Genomic DNA, 19,456 nt, shown 5'->3' with positions numbered 1-19,456 from the left:
GTGCACGCCCAGTGGGTAGACAGGCGCCAGTCCCGTGGCCCTAACCCATTCCAGGCAGGAAGCCATTCACAGAGCTCCCTCCGGTGGGAGGCCACCCACCTTCTTACCGTCCGCTGCAGTTGAGAGCGCTGACATTTGGCCTGATTTCCCTCAAGGAGACTAAGACCTGGTGACCTGGGGTTGTGTCATGGTGACACAGATGGGCTGAGCCTGAGTAAACAGAAGGCAACAAGGACACTAAGTGCATCTCAAATGGGCTACTAGATGGTACACAGCCACTGTCTGCTCCAGGGGCAGTGCTGGGCTGCAGGTCTCCCCAGATACACACAGCTGGCCACCCATGGAGGACTGAGCAGGGAGGACAGGCAGGATGGAGTCTGACCCCTCCTGTCCCTCCAAGGGATGAGAGAAGGTGGGGTTCCCCAGCCCTGCTATGGCAGCAAGGGTTCCCAGTGGGGCGGAGGACCCCCTAACCCTCTGAGCCTTTCTCTGCCTCTCCTATACTCCCTCCCAGTCAGTTCTTTTTGGTCTGAAGGTAAATCTCCAGGGCCCCAGGGGAGGAAAGACTGGTTTTGAAAGACTGAAAGAGACCCCAAGATGTCTTTCAGCATCAAACAGACCTTTACGAAACAGCCTTTTGATAAGCTAAATGTAAACGCTTAGGCCATATGGAGTGAATTGCCCAGTCCCCAGAGGCTCAGCAGTGAGGCTGGAAGCCCTGACTGGAGGCAGCTGGGGGCTGTCTCTGGGCCCCTCAGGCGCCTTCCACCCCTGGGGATCAGTCAGCCCTACCCACCTGCTCTGGTCTGTGTACTGAGCCACCAGGCCCAAGGAACTAGCTCAGCTCAGTCACCCCAGGACAGTGACCTTGAATGTGGCCCCGGGCTCTGAGGGCTCCTTTGCCTTCCTTCCTCCAGGTGCTGGGGACAGCCTGGTGCTGCAGAAGTGCTCAGGGTTCTGGGCGGGCGCTGCAGGTTGCACATTGGCTAGGTTTCTGCAGAGAGACACTGGGCATAGGGCCGGTGGTGGGGTTCGCCTGGGCCCTCACGTAGAACAGTTTCCTCTGAGTGTGGTGGTGACAGGTCCATCTGAGACCAGCTGGCCCTTCTGAGCCACTGTTCCCACACTGAGCCTTCCTGGTGACACTAGCCAGCTTTGGAGATAGAAATAACCAGGAGCCTTTCTCCCCCTCCTTTCCCCCTCAGCCTGCACCCCAGAGTCAAAACCATCTTAGAGGCAGTGGGAGGAAAGCTAGTGGCCACAGCAGCCCGGCAAGATGAGGACAGGATTCCTTCTGCAGGGGGAACCAGCTCGCAGCTTTCACTTCCGCTCACCCAAAAGCAGGACAGAGCTCAGGCTGCTCAGGCCGTCCCCCCACAGCCCCCCCAGGGAGGCTTAGCTGGTTTTGTAATTGAGGTCAGTGGGGAAATGGGCTTCTCTTGGCAGCTGTTTGGGGGTGGGGGGGGTGGAGCTAGTTCATCTAGCAAGGGACAGCAGGGTGGCTCAGCCTGGGGTCTTTTGCAACTCTACCAGGAGGCTCTAGGCTGTCCCCCATGAGGGCTGAGGTCAGATAGGGCTAGGCTGGTCCCATCCCTTTGACAGACCTTCTAGTCTAATCCCTGTCTCTCCCACCCCCCCCATCACTGCAAGAGGAAGACCTAAGTGGGGCTTCCTGCCCTTTACCCAAGCCAGTAGTGAAACTGGGGAGCCCTGGGCCCGGCTGCTGGGGAAGAGTAAGGTTGAGGGCTGAGAGGCAACCGGGGATCTTCTAGGTGCTAGTGAGCAGGACCTCCCCGTCCCAGGGCCAGTCGCGCTCACCCCGGCCCGTGCCCCTGTGCGTCTGTCCACAGAACAACTCCTGGGGCAGGCAGTACTCCTACGCCCTCTTCAAAGCAATGAGTCACATGCTGTGCATTGGCTACGGGCGCCAGGCGCCCGTGGGCCTGTCTGACGTCTGGCTTACCATGCTCAGCATGATCGTGGGTGCCACCTGCTACGCCATGTTCATCGGGCATGCCACCGCCCTCATCCAGTCCCTGGACTCCTCCCGGCGCCAGTACCAGGAGAAGGTAGGTCAGAGCACCGTGTCCACACAGGACTCTCGCCCACTGGTCCTTTGCAAGAGGGAGCACAGGTGGTCAGCCAGCGGCCTTCCAGGCTCCCAAGTGCCAGCCCCGGGATCAGGACTCTCAGAGTGGGACAGAGCTGGGGGTACTTCCTGGACCAGAACTCCCATCAACTCCCTGGCCTTAAACCTACGCATGTCTTTTCAGTTCCCTCTCCCTCCCTCCTGGTGTCCAGGGGGGGTCTTTCCATTCTGAAGGACCCGTGCTCTCTGTGTTGCTAGATTCAGGGCCTCATCGTGCTCGGCCACTCGGTGTGTGACAGGTTCCCAGTCCTTCTTGGCATTCACTTGGTTTTCATGGCTGCCCACTCTCGCTTTTCCGTCCATCTGGCCAGTCCTTGCTTTCCTCTGCTGCCTTCTCTGCTCAGTCATCTCGTGGTGGCTGGGCCCTGAGCCCTGTTATGTTCTGTCACCCCGCCCTCACCCACGCCATGTCCGTGTATGAGCAGCAGGGCCTAATTATGTAATCAGCCCCGCCTCATTCTCAGCTCCGCAGTGTGCTCCCCGGACGCCTCACCCACATCACGTCCAAAACCAGAGCCATCTTCCCTGCCTGCTCCACCCCCAGACCTCCTTTCTTCCCTGTGGACCCCAGGAACAGACACCCGGCCAGAAACTGGGCTGTCATTGATGCCTGCTTCAGAGCAGCAAGCATCGCCCTTTCTTCAACCCAGCTGGCCTCTGTCTACCTTCAGTGCCAGGTTTTACCTCTCCCCAGGTCATTGCAATAGCTGCCTAACCATGGCAACCAAGAGCCGTGGCCTGGGTCGGGCTGCCTGGGGTCTCTTCATCACCTGTCAACTGCTGAGCTCTGTGAATGTGGCTGTGGCACTTCTGAGAAGTAAAATGGAGTGGCGTAAGGCGTGTCCTTGGGTTTGTGAGGAGTAATACAGATCAGATCCTCAGTACCATAGTCACCCAGAGCAAGCCATTCCATTTCATTAGCTAGGCAGGCTTCTGCCTGCCACTCCACTCTTCACACAGCAGTCACAGGGGCATTTAACAAGATACAAATCTAGCTGGAAGTGGTGGTGCACACCTGTAATCCCAGCACTTGGGAGACTGAGGCAGGAGGATCTTGAGTTCCGGGCCAGCCTGAGACACACACACACTCACACCCTGATTGTATTGCTTTTTTGTGTAAACTCTACAGAGACTTCATATTGTTCCTAAGATGGAGATGAACTCTTAGGCCTGTTTCTGAGCCTGGCATTTCAGGGGCAGTAATCCAGCCCTAGTCTTTCTCATGCTCAACTTGTTTCCAGGCCCCACATCTTCTATTCCAGCCTTGCCAGGTTTCTCTCTACCTCTTCTCTCTTGCCTTGGGCTTAGGCAAGGCTGTGGCCTAGAATTTCCCTCCCTTTCTTTCCTGACACCTTTTCTACATCTCAGCCCCACTTCACTTTCTGGTAACTAGTGATCACAGGGAGCTGTGGTTTTGACGTCCACCTTCCCACCCAGGCCATGGCTCTGTGATGGCAGGATCCAGCTGTGTTGTTCTTAGTGCCTAACACATAGTAGGGCTCTGAATTTATTGATTCACTGTTTGACTGCCCCAGCTGCTGTGCCCTGGCAGGGTGACTGGCAGATGGTAATTATTCAGGTGTGGAGGTGTCAGGTCCCATGACACCAAGAGGAGAGCTCAGGAGAGCCTGTAGAGCCAGGGGAGGGGAAAGCAGAGAGCTCACTTTGGGAAGGCAGAGGAAGGAGACAGTGGAAGAGAATTCTAGGCCAGTCATCATGGTGTGAGTGAGCAAAGTCTGGAGAAGGGAGATGGAGATTTCCGGGTTAGGGTGAGCAGGTTAGGGAGGGGAGGTAGAGCAGGAATCCCATCTAACCCAGCTCAGGTGAGGCTCAATCTGAGGCCAGCATCAAGGGCCCAGCCTGTGACCAGCATCAGGCTCAGTCTGAGACCAGGTTGGAAGTTGTCTGGGTTTGTTGTACTGCCAGAGTCAAGGTACATGTGACTTCTTTGAGACTCCTGATTGTATCCTTGGGCTAATATCTTTCTGAGTCTTCTTGATTCACCCATAACTCTCCTGGATGTCTTTCTTCCCCTCTATCCCCACTGCCACATGTTCCCTGGACCACTTCAGCGATCTTTTAACTGCGGCCTCTGCCCCCAGCTGGGAAGTCGCTGGCTCCTGGGGTCTTGCAACAACTTAGATGAGGGCAGGTTGGCTGGATGAATTCTGGGGAGCCCAGCCTTCAATTGCTCATTGGTAGCTTTGCGGAGTCCTAAGACTTAAGAACAGGCTCCCCTACTTCTGATCGTCCCTGGGGCCGTTAGGACTTCCCTTACTTCCCATGTGAGATGGAATTTGTGTGATGGCCTAACCAGTACTGCCTGTCCCTAGTCCTGCTCTGAGAAACCCATGCTGCACCCACAATTCAGGGACAGGTGGAGCATGTCCATCCTTGGTTGTCAAGATGGACAGAGTCATGTCTTAACTTGGGTGGAGCCTGGGGACTTGGGGTCACAAACCTCTTGCACCTCTGTTGATGGGTCCTGCTCTACCCACGAAATGACTCAAGGTCTCAGCCGAGACCACATGTGCCCACATAGCTTATGGGGGGGTGTCCTTGCTTCCACTTATAATCCTGTTGTAGTCTCATCCTGCTGACTATTTGCCACTACCGTTGGAGACAGCCCCTCCTCTCCAGGGTCAGTGACCAACATAACGCAGACAGGACAGATGTCCAGGGAAACTCTTCACCCTCCTGGTCAGTTGGCTTCCTGCATCCTCACTCCTTCTGCCCTGGACTTTCCATAGCCACTCCTGCAGCCTCCAGGACAGGACTGTGGGCCCTGATGGAGTCCTGCTGGCTTCCGTGAGCTGCTGTACTTTGGTCAGTCCCTGTGTCCACCCATTACCATGGGATTGAGGACAGTGAGGACCAGACAGTGATGGCCTCCCCAACCCTGTCCCCTCCAAGCAGTTGGGAATCAGGGCCATTGTTTTGGGCAATACTTACAGGGAGAACCTCTACTTTCAAGCAACCAAGGTTGGCCAAGAAAGCCCCAGAGTTGGAGCCCAATTCTGGTCACCAGCTGGGGCTGGCTGGAGGTGACGCTCTCTCCCTGCTCCCTGTCCTAAGTATAAGCAGGTGGAGCAGTACATGTCCTTCCACAAGCTGCCACCTGACACCCGGCAGCGAATCCATGATTACTACGAGCATCGCTACCAGGGCAAAATGTTCGATGAGGAGAGCATCCTGGGCGAGTTGAGTGAGCCTCTGCGGGAGGTGAGTCTGCAGGTGACCTGGGCAGGCAGTGAGGGTGAGAGACAAGCCTTGCTGGCAGGCAGCTCCCTTACCTCTTTCTTCCTGTGTCCCAATCCGTCCCATCTGTGGAGCAGGAGATCATCAACTTTAACTGCCGGAAGCTGGTGGCCTCCATGCCTCTGTTTGCTAATGCGGACCCCAACTTTGTGACGTCCATGCTGACCAAGCTGCGCTTCGAGGTCTTCCAGCCTGGGGACTACATCATCCGTGAGGGTACCATCGGCAAGAAGATGTATTTCATCCAGCACGGTGTGGTCAGCGTGCTCACCAAAGGCAACAAGGAGACCAAGCTGGCTGACGGCTCCTATTTTGGAGGTGAGGTGGCCAGGGGACCCCTAGGGATCTGGGCATAGGCTAGAGAGACAGCTGGAGGTAAAAGGTATTGAGGGACCTTCATGGCTGCAGCCTGGAGGTGGGTGTCTGTGAGCCCAGCACAGGAGTGTCTTAGGCTGAAATTCTACCAACTGGTGGATTACAAGTAAATTCATTTTTCATAGCTCTGGAGGCTGGGACTCTGAAATCAGAGTGCCAGCAGAGTCGGGTTCCATTGTGGGTCCTCTTGGTGACAGATTGCTGCCATCTTGCCCTGTCTTTATACAGCAGAAAGAGAGCACCTACCTCTCTGGCCTCTTCTTAAAAACCCATGTACAAAGGCTCCACACTTCTGACCTACTCACTTCCCAAAGCTCCACCTCCTATCATCATCTTGAGATGAAGGTTTCAGCATAGGAATCTGGGGGTGACGGGGTGAGAACAGGGGCACAGACATTTAGTCCATTGCAGGAGGAAGGGAGATCCTGAAATGGGAAGCAGTCTGGCACCCATTTAGTGGGGGAAGGGTCGGCATCCAGTGCGCTCACAGCCTGGGAGTGGGGCCTTGGAAGCGAGCCTGTGAAGCATCTACCAAGAAGTGGGCACCAAAGGCAGGGTGGCACATCCCTGCTGGCCTGGAGGGGCCATGCATGCCCCGTGCTGAGTCCCCATGTCCGGCAGAGATCTGCCTGCTGACACGGGGCCGGCGCACGGCCAGCGTGAGGGCTGACACCTACTGCCGCCTGTACTCCCTGAGCGTGGACAACTTCAACGAGGTGCTGGAGGAGTACCCCATGATGCGGAGAGCCTTCGAGACTGTCGCCCTGGACCGGCTGGACCGGATCGGTGAGGAGCGGGCAGGAGGGCTGGCGGGAAGGCAGGCCTGGGCCTGCTCTCCACCTCCTTCCCTGCTCTGACCTGAGCACCTGCTCTTATCCTGGGGTCCAGGTAAGAAGAATTCCATCCTCCTGCACAAAGTGCAGCACGACCTCAACTCGGGCGTCTTCAACTACCAGGAGAGTGAGATCATCCAGCAGATCGTGCAGCACGACCGGGAAATGGCTCACTGTGCGCACCGCGTCCAGGCTGCTGCAGCTACCCCGGCCCCGACGCCGGTCATCTGGACCCCGCTCATCCAGGCGCCCCTGCAGGCGGCTGCTGCTACCACATCTGTGGCGATAGCCCTCACCCACCACCCTCGCCTGCCTGCTGCCATCTTCCGCCCACCCCCGGGGCCCGGGCTGGGCAACCTCGGGGCTGGGCAGACACCGAGGCACCCGAGGCGGCTGCAGTCTCTGATCCCCTCTGCGCTGGGCTCTGCCTCGCCGGCCAGCAGCCCATCACAGGTGGATACGCCATCTTCGTCTTCCTTCCACATCCAACAGCTGGCTGGATTCTCCGCGCCCGCTGGCCTGAGCCCTCTGCTGCCTTCGTCCAGCTCCTCCCCACCACCAGGGGCCTGTGGCTCCCCGCCGGCCCCCACACCGCCCACCGCCGCCGCCGCAGCTGCCACCACCACCACCACCACCGCTGCGTTTGGCCACTTCCACAAGGCGCTCGGTGGCTCCCTGTCGTCGTCTGACTCCCCCCTGCTCACCCCGCTGCAGCCAGGCGCCCGCTCCCCACAGGCCACCCAGCTGCCACCCCCACTGCCGGGGGTCCGAGGAGGCCTGGGACTGCTGGAGCACTTCCTCCCACCCCCACCTTCATCTAGGTCCCCCTCGTCCAGCCCCGGGCAGCTGGGCCAGCCCCCCGGGGAGTTCTCCCCAGGTCTGGCCACCGGTCCACCAGGTACACCAGAGACACCCCCACGGCAGCCTGAGCGGCCATCCTTTATGGCTGGAGCCTCTGGGGGGGCTTCCCCTGTAGCCTTTACCCCCCGAGGAGGTCTCAGCCCCCCTGGCCACAGCCCAGGCCCCCCAAGGACTTTCCCAAGTGCTCCACCCCGGGCCTCTGGCTCCCATGGTTCCTTGCTCCTGCCACCTGCATCCAGCCCCCCACCACCCCAGGTCCCGCAGCGCCGGGGCACGCCCCCCGTCACCCCAGGCCGCCTCACCCAGGACCTCAAGCTCATCTCAGCCTCGCAGCCAGCCCTGCCCCAGGACGGGGCACAGACTCTCGGCAGAGCCTCCCCGCACTCCTCAGGGGAGTCCGTGGCCGCCTTCCCGCCCTTCCCCAGGGCTGGGGGTGGCAGCGGGGGCAGTGGGGACCTCGGTCCCCCCGGGAGGCCCCATGGTGCCATCCCTGGCCAGCATGTCACCCTGCCTCGGAAGACATCCTCAGGTTCTTTGCCACCCCCTCTTTCTTTGTTTGGGGCAAGAGCCGCCTCTTCTGGGGGGCCCCCTCTGACTGCTGTGCCCCAGAGGGAACCTGGGGCCAGGTGTGAGCCAGTGCGCTCCAAACTGCCGTCTAATCTATGAGCTGGGCCCTCCCTCCCTCTTCTCTCTTCTCTCTTCTTTTTCCCCTTCTTTCTTCCTTCAGGTTTAACTGTGATTAGGAAATGTACCAATAACAATAATAATTATCGTTTAAAAACCCACACCCACCAGAACAACCAGACAGCAGAAAATAACCAGGTATTCTTAGAGCTATAGACTTTTGGTCACTTGCTTTTATAGACTATTTTAATACTCAGCACTAGAGGGAGGGAGGGAGGGAGGGAGGGAGGGAGGGGGAGAGGGGGGACAGGCAAGGCCCAAAGGTGAAAGCCAGAGGAAAGCAGGTAGGGCCTCTGGTGAGGCCGGGCTGGGGGCAACCCGTATCTGGGGTTCCTGGAGCAGACCTGTCATTGTATTTGTTTTAGGGCAAGAATTACCATCAGCCCCTTAGCTGTGACGTGGAGGCCACTCTGCTGAGGGCCCCTGCCCCGGGAAGGGGCTGCCCGCTGATGGGGTCCCTGAGGAGCCGCCCATGCCTGAGTCCTTGGGCCACAATGGCGCCCTGAGGGGCCTTGCTTTTTTGTTTTGTTTTTGTTTAACTGTAAACGTAGCGAGATCTGTATATGAATATGTATATGTACATGTACGTATGTAAGATGTGTATATGTATAGCTATGTAGCACTCTAGAGCCACGTAGATAGCAGCTCACACCCCACGCTGCCAGGACACCCAGGTCACCTTACATCCAGCAATCGCCGTGGCCCGCAGGCTGGGCACCGCAGGGTCTGGGGGAAAGTACTGTCTGTCTCCAGTCCTCGGGGAAGGGGACCCCAGGACCTCGCGGAAGACCCTCTTTCTCCGTCTCTGGGCTCCAGTGCAGTCCCAGCCTGACCTCTCACCATGTGGAAGCCTCTTACTTCCCAGGGCCTCAAGCACACCCTGTCCCCTCTGTGGCCGTCAGCTTCCCTGGCTGTGCAGTGCGGGGAGGGGGACCTCCATTTATTGAGTCTGTTCTGTGCCAAGCACTGGTTTCGCACTTTTCGCACACGAACTCCTTCAGTTTCACAGACTGTGAGGTACTTTGACTCTCCCATTTCACAGACGAGGAAAATGAGTTCCGGGTCATTTGTTTTCCAAAATCACCAAAGCAGGGGATGGCACAGCTGGGGCGCCAAGCCTCAGCTCTGAGGCCAAAGCCTGTGTCCCTTTCCCCAAAAGCTGTGTTCTGAGGGCTGCACTGATGGCTTCCAAACCTAGTGCAGAGGAAAGAAACCAGAATTTGGTGGACATCAGGCCTGGGTTCGAGTCCTAGCCCAGCCTCTTCTTCGTGTGTGACCTCGGGCAAGCTACGTGACCTTTCTGTTACCTCATTTGCAAAATGAGAATAATTAGGGTACTGCCTCACAGGAACCTACGAGGAGCAGATAAGAAAACGAACACGTGAAGTGCCCAGTCCAGTGCCTGGCACACACTAGTCGGTGCTCAATAAATCACCTTTCTTCTGCCCCTCACGTACCCAGCCCATTCGCCAGTGAATATGGTGAGGACCCAGGGAGCTTTAGCTGAGGGCTCCAAGAGTTAAAAATCTCAGGACTCAGTAGGCGGCAGGGCCTCCCCAAATGTGGCCAGTGGATGGCTCCAGCTGGGCCTCCAGACTTGGGAAGAGTTGGGAGACAGGAAAGGAGAGAGAGGGAGGGAAGAAAGAAGGAAAGGGGAGTGGTGGGTGGGATGGAGCACAGAGTGGGGAGGTTACCCAGGTGCCCTTGGCTGGAGGTCAGAGGAGGGCCTTGCATAACAGGTTAAGGTGTGGACTGGGCTTAGTTCTGAAGTAACACGGAGGTTGGGGTGACGACAACGTGAAAGCAGCTCAGCTGCCTCCTGAGGCTCAATCATCCCTTCCCACAGGACCCTGGCAGAGCCAACTTCAGGGGTCTGCCGTGACCTACAGGGTGAGGCAGGTGCAGTTGTAAGACCTAAATGAAGAGGGTTGCCCTACCTTGTCCACACAGGGCTCTCCGCACTCCAAGGCAGAAGGTTGCCACAGTCAGCTTCAGCCCCGAGCTGTCCTGGCCTGTGAGGCCCATTCCTCTGCCAGGGGCGGCAGGGAGCTGGGAGCAATAATCCAAGTGCAAGGGCAGAAGGTCCTGATGCCCTAGGTAAGGAGTGGGAGCCTCCTGGTCCCAGTCTCTGCTGGGCTGGAGAGGCTTTAGCCCTAGGAGGATTTAAACAGCCTCAAACCTAAGTCCTGAGTGTCCCCCAAGGACTGCAGCTCACAGAAGCCAGCAGGACTCCGCCCAAGCCCACAGTCCTGTCCTGGAGGTGGCAGGAGTGGACATGGAAGGTCAAGGGCAGAAAGAGTGAGGAGCCCCTCGCCATCAGGGCCTGGCCTAGCCACTCTCTTCTCTACTTAGATGCATTTTATAAAAGCTCTGACCCTGCCTGGCCCTCCTCAGCGACCGTGGAGAGGCCAGGTCCAGTCAGTGGGCCCTTCCATCCCCAGCCCCCCACAAGCAATTTTCAAATCTTCCACTTTTAAAACAGAAAACGGTAAAATGCGCCGTCTTGTATATTTTATTTAAATAAAAAAAATTCCAGCACATGCTGTCTTCCTCTAGGGTCAGGGGTGGGGTAGGGTGGGGTGGGGCTGAGGTTAATGGGGTTTCCTGGCATCTCAGGAGCTTGGATGTGGAAGGGGGCAGGAACGTGAGTGTTTGACCCTGCATCTCCAAGAGCGTGGAAGTCTGTGCGGCTCCCTCGTGGGAGTGGGTGAGGCCTGGCTGTGGACATGTGTGCACCTGCTTATGGGCTGCGGGGTCCCGATGGAGGAGGGTGAAAGTGGGTGTCATTGACTGCTAGCGAAGGAGGAGAGTAGCGGTGGGGGAGGCGGGATCCCCAGCTTCCGAGGCTCCAGGGTCCCTGTGCTACCTGAAGGAGGAGGGTAGTAAATGTGACCATGAACTCCAACCAGCTAGATCCTGACCAGCAGACCTCCGAGGCGAGCTCTCAGAGGAGGGACACCAGGTGGCTGGCGGGGGGTAGCGGGGCAGAGCATCACGGGGGTGGCTGAGGATGGCACACAGTTCTTGGGCTTCTGTCTGGCTGGGCAGCCTGGGGGCACAGAGCTGAGGTCTTGATGGAAGATGACTGCCGCCCTTGACTACAGAGTGTCCCTGCAGGCCCTAGGACCTTGCTGGGTAGGGCAGGTGTTGGGGGCTGGGAAAGTGGAGTCCTCAGGCTCCTTGCAGCGCAGGGAGTGCCATCTCACCCCAACGAAGGGAAAGTCCTCGTAAAAGGGCAGGGAACCTGGCCAGTCGTTCCCCATCACTGCTTGCCTGGGCTATTACTGTGGTAACCAGCCTGGGAGTCCTGTTGCTAAAGAGGCAGCTCATCAGGCCCAGCGTCTCCATGACAACTGCCCCCTGTGGCCAGGTGGCAGTGCTTCCTTGGGGACCCCGTGGGCTTGACTCAGGCAGGGCCATGCTCAGCGCTGCAGGGACAGACTGGGCTGGACACAGCAGCCACCCCCTCAGGATGAGCTGGCCTCTGGGGCTGTGGAAGACTTTGCAGACAGCCAGCCACTGTGGCAAAGCCTCAGGGACTGGTTGGATATTTGCTGTCATTCCCAACCAAACTATGAAGTGGGTGGTCATACCAGTCACTGTCCTCTTAGTGTCCTGACTCCAAAGGGGCTGTTAGTAAGCACCTACTGTATACTTTTCTGCTATCTTGTTTCTTCCTCCCCACTACCCTACAAGTTCAGAATGAGCCTCAGAGAGGGTAGGAATGTGCTTGCCCCCACCCGTCAGCTAGAATGGAAGGAGCAGGGATGCTCTTGACCCTTTCCCTTGGGATCATAGCAAAGGTTGGGTGGAAGGAGCCATTGTCCTGGGTCTAGGCAATATAGGGTGTGGTATCTGCAGAGAATAAAGAGAATAAAGCCACAATAAAAGCGACCATTGGTTTCCTCATCACCAAAGCACAGCAGTTCTAGAGAATGTCAGCATAAAACACCGCTCTCATCCCCACCCTGAAAAGCAGTGCCACTGCCCCAGCTCATGCTTAAGCGCCAAGGGACACCTGCCGTGCTTATGGCTGCCAGAATAGTGGGAAGGCCCGAGGTTTTGCTTCTGCCTCAGTAACACTAAACCAAACTGGGAATTTTGAAAGAGAAACGGTTAGTAGAATCCCTGCCTGGCTCCATGGCTCTCCTCAAACTTTTTTTTTTTTTTTGCGGTTCTAGGGCTTGATCTCAAGGCCTATACTTTGAGCCACTCCAGCACCCCTTTCTTTGTGAAGGATTTTTTTCTTTTTTTTTTTGAGATAGGGTCTCATAGAACTATTTGCCCAGGCTGGCTTTGAATCACAATCTTCCTGATCTCTGCCTCCTGAACAGCTGGGATTTCAGGTATGAGCCACTGGTACCCAGCTTGTTTACATATTCATTTGCTGTTTGTGTTTCTTCTTCTGAGAAAGATAAATTCATATATTTTGCCAAATTTTCTATTATTTGTCTTTTTATTGACTTTTAGGAATTTTATATACACACATACACACACACATTATCTACTTGCAAAACAAATATTCACTGTGGGTTCCCAATATCCTTTCTGTTTATGGTTTATAGTTTTGTGTGTGTGTGTGTGTTTGATGAACAGAAGCTTTACATTTTAACAAGGTCAAGTTTGGTAATATATAAAAATTCTAGAAACTTTCTTAGTGCCTTTTCCCGCCCCCCCCCCAAGAACCCTGTCATACTGTGATGTGCTATTGTTCTATGTCATTCATTGCTTTTGATGTCCTCGCTCACCCTGACCTTGGTGTGGTCTGAAGGCATAATTTCTTTCAGTCCCAGGTGACAACAGTTATTGCTATGTCATTCATAGGCTGTACCTTGGCTAACCTGCAGTGCATGTTCCCTTCTCCTTTGTGCTCTAGCTGGGTCTGTGTTGAGGCTCTGTGTTCTGCATGGTTAGCTCCATGTTCAAACAGCCTGCTGTCTCAGCCACTCTAGCTTTATAAAAATGTTCATGTCTACATGAGCAGGTGCCTGTCTTCTTCTTGGCTATTCTATTCTCTTCACCCTACCATGGATTATTGTCCAGGTTGTAGAGATGCAGTGGGCTTCTGATTAAAGTTACAAATGACATTAATTTGAAAATTTGTGTTCCTGGAGGAGACACCACTCCCCACATTTGGTCTTCTTTAATGTCTTTTCTATAGTCAGGGTAATTAGTACTAAATGTCCCAATAAAGAACAAGAATACATTTCCTATATGAATATTCATGTTCAAGTCTTCATGTGAATTTTCTTTATAAAATTTTTAATTGACAAATGCAAATCATATGTGTTTATCACATACATGATGCTTTGAACTACAGTGAAGAGCTAAATTGAGCTAATGAATATCTGCATTTCCCCACACACTTACCGTTTTTTTTGTGGTGAGAACACTTGAAATGTACACTTAGTGATTTTCAAGATGAATGCAGCTTTTCCTTGATTTTATAAATACCCGGGGATGGCACTCCTGGGTCACATGATAAGCGTATTTTTAATTTTATGAAAAAACTGCCAGGCTGTTTTACAAAGTTGGAAGACTATTTTAATTCCTATCAGCAATTGCATGAGATACTAGCTCCTTCGTGTCCTTACACTTGAATATTGTCAGTCTTTTTTTTTTTGCAGTACTGGGGCTTGAACTTAGGGCCTTCACCTTGAGCCACTCCACAGCCCTATTATGAGGGGTTTTTCGAGATATGGTCTTGTGAACTATTTGCCTGGGTTGGCTTTGAACCATGATTCTCCTGATCTCTGCCTCCTGAGTAGCCAGGATTACAAGTGTGAGCCTCCGGCACTCTTCTAGTCAATCTTCTTGATTTTGATCATCCAAGAAGTTGTGGAATGGTAACTCCTGATTTAATTTAAGTTGTGGAGTGACTTCTATCCATATATGTTTTTTGGAAAAGTTGCTGTTCAGATCTTTATACAGTTGCTTTTACTGAGTCATCTGTTTCCTTATTATTGAATTACAAATAATATATTCCAGATACAAGTCTTTTATAAGAAAGGTTTTTTTTTTGTAAATATTTACTCCTAGTTTGTGGTCTGCCTTTTGTTTTAACCATGTCTGTCAAAGATTAAAGATTTTAATTTTGACAATATCCAATTTATAAAATTTTCCTGGCAAGAGAATTAAAATGGCACCTTAGATAATATCTACTTAGCACAAAAGAAGGCAGTACCAGAGGATGGGGATATGGCTCAAGGAGCAGAGCACTTGCCTAGTGTGCTCCAGACCCTGGGTTCCATACCCAATACTGAAAAGCAAAAAGGGTGTAAATCCAAGCTGACCACTAATTATATTAAATGTAAAGGGGCAAACACTCAGATTAAAGGTAGAAATTGGCAGAATGGAGTAAAAACAAAAAACAAAAACCATGATTCAACTATATACTGTCTACAAGAGACACATTTGATATTCAAAGACACGACTTGATTGTAAGAGGAGGTGAAAAGCTATACCAAGTAAGCATTAGTATAAAGCCAAAGCAGTCGGTTGGACAGAAATTGCTGCTAAAGACAAAGGACATTTTATAATGATAAAAGGGTCAACCCATTAACAAAACTTAACAATTATAAAAATACATACACCTAACAACAGAGTCCCAAACCTCAGGAAGTCAACCTGACACAATGAAAGGGAGAAAGACACATTCAACAGCAATAGTTGTAGGCTTCAATACCCCACTTTCAATACTGGATCGACCAACCAAAGATCAGCAAGAAAAAGCAATCTCAACGACATAAACCAAGTGTACCTAGCAAGCATCTCTGGAACACTTTATCCAACAGTCAGAATACCATTCTTCTCAAGTGCACATGAAACATTCCTTAAGACCTTATGTTAGACCACAAAACAAGTCTTGCTAAAGAGAATTGCAATCATGAAAAGTGTGTTCCCTGTTCACAAAAATAGAATGAAATTAGGAACTGAGAGCAGAAATTAATTTGAAAAATTCACAAATATAAAAATGAAATTGCACACACCTAAATAACAAATGGGGCAAGAAGCAATCACAGGGTGAGATAAATCACACACATACAAACACACACGTGCACACGAACATAACACACGTCAAACATGGGATGCAACAAAAGCTATGCTCAGAGGGAAATGTATAGCAGCAAACTCCTACATATTGGTTGAGCTTTCTGGGCCTCTACTAGGGACAGTCCTTACTTTCTTAAGCAAATCACTTAAAACACTTGTAATTTGACCAGTATCTGAAGCCCTCTACTTTTCAGACCTCAAGAAGTGAACGAGAGGAATTTCTTCCTTTCCTGGGTGAATCTGCCATCACTCTCAGTATTAACCTGCTTTGTGACTTCCAAGTCACTAGGCTGGATTGGAAACTCCTTCCTTTTCCCAGGTCACTTTATTCCGGTGTCTTGGTTCTTTCCAGGCTGGGTGCTGATTTCTGTCTGTCAAATGTCTGTGCCTTCCCCTTGGCTGTGACCATATCAGCAACAGACACTGTCTTACTCATCCTTAGTGCCTGGCACACAGTAGGCCCTCAGGAGAATCTGGAAACAAAGAGTGAGTCCCAGATTTTAGGATAAGGAAAATCCTTTCTGACTGGTCCAAAGTATTCCTTCTCTCTTCTCACCAGTTCTCCTTGGCTTCAGCTCCAGCAGCACCTCCTGTGCATTAGTGTGCTAGCAAGACTGTTCTTTATTAGGGAGGTTCTCCCACCGTCTCCTAGGCAACTTGGTCTGTGCAGCCTAATCCATTTTGCTTTCAAGAGTGGATCCCTGCTCTCCTTTCCTTTCAGAAAGCCATAAGCTGCCCAGCATTCTCAGCAACACCTGAGTTGGGAGTTTATGAAAGGAACCTACCTTACCCTTATCTCACTAGGACTGCCCCCAAGCGATGGTACCTGACCTGCTAAATCCAGCTTGACTGGGGCCAGCACTGGCTTTGAGCACTCCAGGGCTTTGGACGCAGAAAGCACCAGTTTGCTTTGTTTATTGAAGGCTGCCACGAGGCCTATGCGTCTCCTACAGTCTCTACATTGGTCTGCTGGGGCCCTGGCACTTAACTCAATGACAGGAAGCACAGCACAGGCCTGAAACAGGATGGCAGGACTGGTCCTCTTTTGGGCACCCTGATGGCCATATCATGTGGGCAGCTTCCCAGCTCTGCAGTGCCTCCTCCTCCCTGTCATGTCCTAGGCTCAGCTCAGCCTCATCTCTGTGGCAAAGCCATCCTAAGCATATGCTCTGAGGAAGAATTATAGCCTTGTTAAATTCCTTCAGCACTGGGTCATGATGCAGTAGTTACCTGATTTAAGTCTTGCCTTCCCCACAAGGCACGCTCATTTAGTAAAGATCTACAGTGTGCAAGGTACTAAGGTAAAGAATCCAAACAAACACGGTTCCCTTCCCTAAAGTGGTCATGTGTATTGGAGGAGACAGGAATATGAACAGGAATGGTCAGGAGACTGAACAGTTAGACTGGATCACTAAGGATGAGAGGACAGGAGAAATGTGACACAGAGGCAGACACCATGGCTTATTCCACCAGGGCAAATTGCCCTCTGTTGCCAGGGCCAAATGGAGTGAAGGGGCGAATGCAGTGGGAAGCGCAAGGGTTGACAGGACGATACGGAACTGTTCTGTGTGACACTGAACAGGGGAGACAGGGTAAGTTAGAAAAGGGCCTGGACAATTGTGTGGAGACCAACACCAGCTTGACAGTGAGACTGAGGCAGGGGTCCACTAGGAGTTTGCCTAATAGATGAGGAGGCACTCGGGGGAACATCTGAGTACAGATGGCAGGATTTGCTGAGCAACGTGCCATGGTGTTAAGAAAAGAGTTTAGGATGGGTTCTGGATTCATTCCCCCTTGGGAGAGTGTAGAACCGTTAACAGAGGGCAGGCACCTAGCAACGAGGCAATGGGGCTCTTCTCTGGGACCCTGTGAAGGTGTAGAAATGTGGCCTGATGACAACCCAACACCAATTGCCTCATACAGTCTGGACAGAGCTGGCTGGAGTCATTTTTTGCTCTGTAAAGATCTTGTGCCCTCCACTTTACCCCCTGGATCTCTGTGGATTCTCAATCAAGCTTCTGCTTCCAGCGAACCAGTTCTACTTACAGGTCATTTGCACTCATGGTCCCTCTGTCGTGCTGGCCAGAGGCTCTTTCCTGTTTGGGGAGTGACTCATTGCTCATGCTTATGCATGGAGCAGCTGTCTTACAGGACCTGGGGAGCCGGATAGGTTGACTTCATAGAAGTGGAAGTGGCATTAGGCCACCTCTTAGGTCTCGTTTTAAAAAGTTCTTTGGGATAACTCAAGGCCAGCCATTTCTCCCCCAGCAAACCCCCATTCTCCCCACCCCCAATTATTTCAGGAACTTCCAAATTCTTTTTCTGAAGGGCAGCAAGCACTCCTTCTAAACTTCCCTGGATTCAGATCTAGGTCACTTTCATTTCCCAAATCCATGGAGTTCTTAGTAAAGGGGCCTCCTGACTCAAACATTATTTGCTAGGCTTAAGGGCAACTGTAGTTTTAAATAGCATTTTATTCCAACATTATGTAGCTTGAAGAATTTAAACTATTTCCCTTCAACTACTATCTCCCACCTCTTCCCCCAGTACTCCTGAGGCTTCTTCTTTGGTTAAGAGCTTGGCACTTGCTGCTAGGGCCTTTTGTCTGTGGTCAGGGGTAGCCCTTCACTGTTTCCTGCTCATCCATGTCCTGCCCAAGCCCCCCATTACCATGGCGTTTCTCCTGATGGTGCTTCCTCCCCAGGCAGATGGACTGGGGAGGCACTTCTTGTCTTTACTGCTCGCCTTAGAACCAACCATGGACAACCTTGTGTGAATCCCCAGCACCAAGTGAGTTGTTGGGGTATCAGCATCCCCTAGGACTCTGCCAGCACTGGTTATCTTTCAAGCTCACTCCAGAATACCAATGGGGCAGAGCTGCTGGTATGGGAGGGTCCTGGCACCTAAACACTAGGGACTGACTGGGCTCCCTGCAAGGGTGGGGAGGGGTGTGGGGAACCTTTCAATCCCTGCAGACCAAGTCCCCAGGACTGTTTGTCCACTCATCTAAGAGACAAACATCTGTTATCGTCAGAGGTGTCCCCAGCACTAGGTATTCACAAAGGAGTGAGGATTCTGTCGAAAAACTCAACAGATCTGACACTGCAAAGCATGCCAAGAGCTCCTCCTAGGGATGCCGAAGGAGCAGCACACGTGGCACTGTGGAGGCAGTGTTTTACAAGTAGCCTTTTGTGGTTAGAGCAGCAGGTACTCCAGGTGACTATTTGTCTGTCTGGACCTGAAGGCAGTGGCAGGCAAGCATCTCTGCGCTCAGACTTCATCTTGAAGCCAGTGGGGCACCAGTAATGGGAATGATGGGATCGGGGTTTCCTAGAGAATGGATGGGCTGGCAGCAGAGCAGGTGCGCCACAGGGTAGAGGGACACTACATTCTGTGTCTAGGCCTCGCTCTACTGCAAGCTCACAGATGGCAGGATGCTTGTAGCTGCCGAGGTCTCCACAACTCTGTGAAGAATCTGAGTGAATGCAGTGACCAGGCAGCCCGGTGAAGGGAACCTCCCAGGAGACCTGTGCCACTAGCACAGGTGGCGAGCATGCTGCTGTTAACAGAATGAGCCCTGTAGAGGCTCCTCCCATTCCTTAGGCTGCTCGGTCTTCACAGGGCAGCGACAATGGAGTGGGGAAGGGACAGGACTCATCTTTGGGGCTGGTGGATGGTCAGATACCCCATGACTCATCTGCTACCCCCTCTCTGGAGCGCCTCTTAGAACACCTGGCTTTAAGAGTTGTGAAGACCAAGGGGGAGGTCAATTAAGAGGCTGGGGAACAGGGGCCCTGAAGTTATTTTCAGGAAAATAACTCTCTGACAAGTTTGATTGGATTAAAAAAGTGTATTGGATTTCCAATACTAAATAAAAACATGAAACCGTTCTTAAAAAGCCATAGAGTTTACAGCATCAACTACAGCAAAGGCCAAACAAGCGTGTACACAGCCCAGCCCCAGCAGTCATCCAGACCCCTCTGGCAGGCAGCAAGGGAGCTGACACATTTGCCCCACGTCCTCCAGAAGGAAGCTGTGCACAGCAGCCCAATTAGGACATGACAAGACGTACGATGGCTTAGTTTCAAAAGTCACAGGAAAATGTAAGAAAATGTATTAAATTGTGAAAAGGTGCAATACAGAATAGCTTTCCTTTTTCTTAATTAAAAAAAATCCCCCAACTTTGAAGTTATTTTATTTAAAAAATAGGTCCCCACCCCGCCCCAATTCTGTGGCAGTATCC

At 52.7% G+C, this 19,456-nt stretch overlaps 1 protein-coding gene across 1 annotated transcript in view; it reads left to right on the top strand.

Annotated features, from left to right (window-relative positions):
- The window catches only part of Hcn4 (hyperpolarization activated cyclic nucleotide gated potassium channel 4), a 37,636-nt gene extending 29,276 nt beyond the window's left edge, over nt 1-8,360 (top strand). The window contains exons 4-8 of the mRNA XM_020165613.2: nt 1,851-2,069; nt 5,225-5,371; nt 5,485-5,725; nt 6,404-6,568; nt 6,671-8,360. Of these exons, the coding sequence (XP_020021202.2) occupies nt 1,851-2,069; nt 5,225-5,371; nt 5,485-5,725; nt 6,404-6,568; nt 6,671-8,142 (2,244 nt within the window). The 3' untranslated portion in view covers nt 8,143-8,360. The remainder of the gene's footprint in view (nt 1-1,850; nt 2,070-5,224; nt 5,372-5,484; nt 5,726-6,403; nt 6,569-6,670) is intronic.
- The last annotated feature ends 11,096 nt before the right edge of the window (nt 8,361-19,456 follow it).

The sequence above is a fragment of the Castor canadensis genome, chromosome 19 (genome assembly GCF_047511655.1).
Source record: "Castor canadensis chromosome 19, mCasCan1.hap1v2, whole genome shotgun sequence".
In the NCBI taxonomy this organism is placed as follows: domain Eukaryota; kingdom Metazoa; phylum Chordata; class Mammalia; order Rodentia; family Castoridae; genus Castor; species Castor canadensis.
The sequence above is the reverse complement of the archived record's forward strand: the minus strand, read 5'-3'. Positions and strand labels throughout refer to the sequence as shown.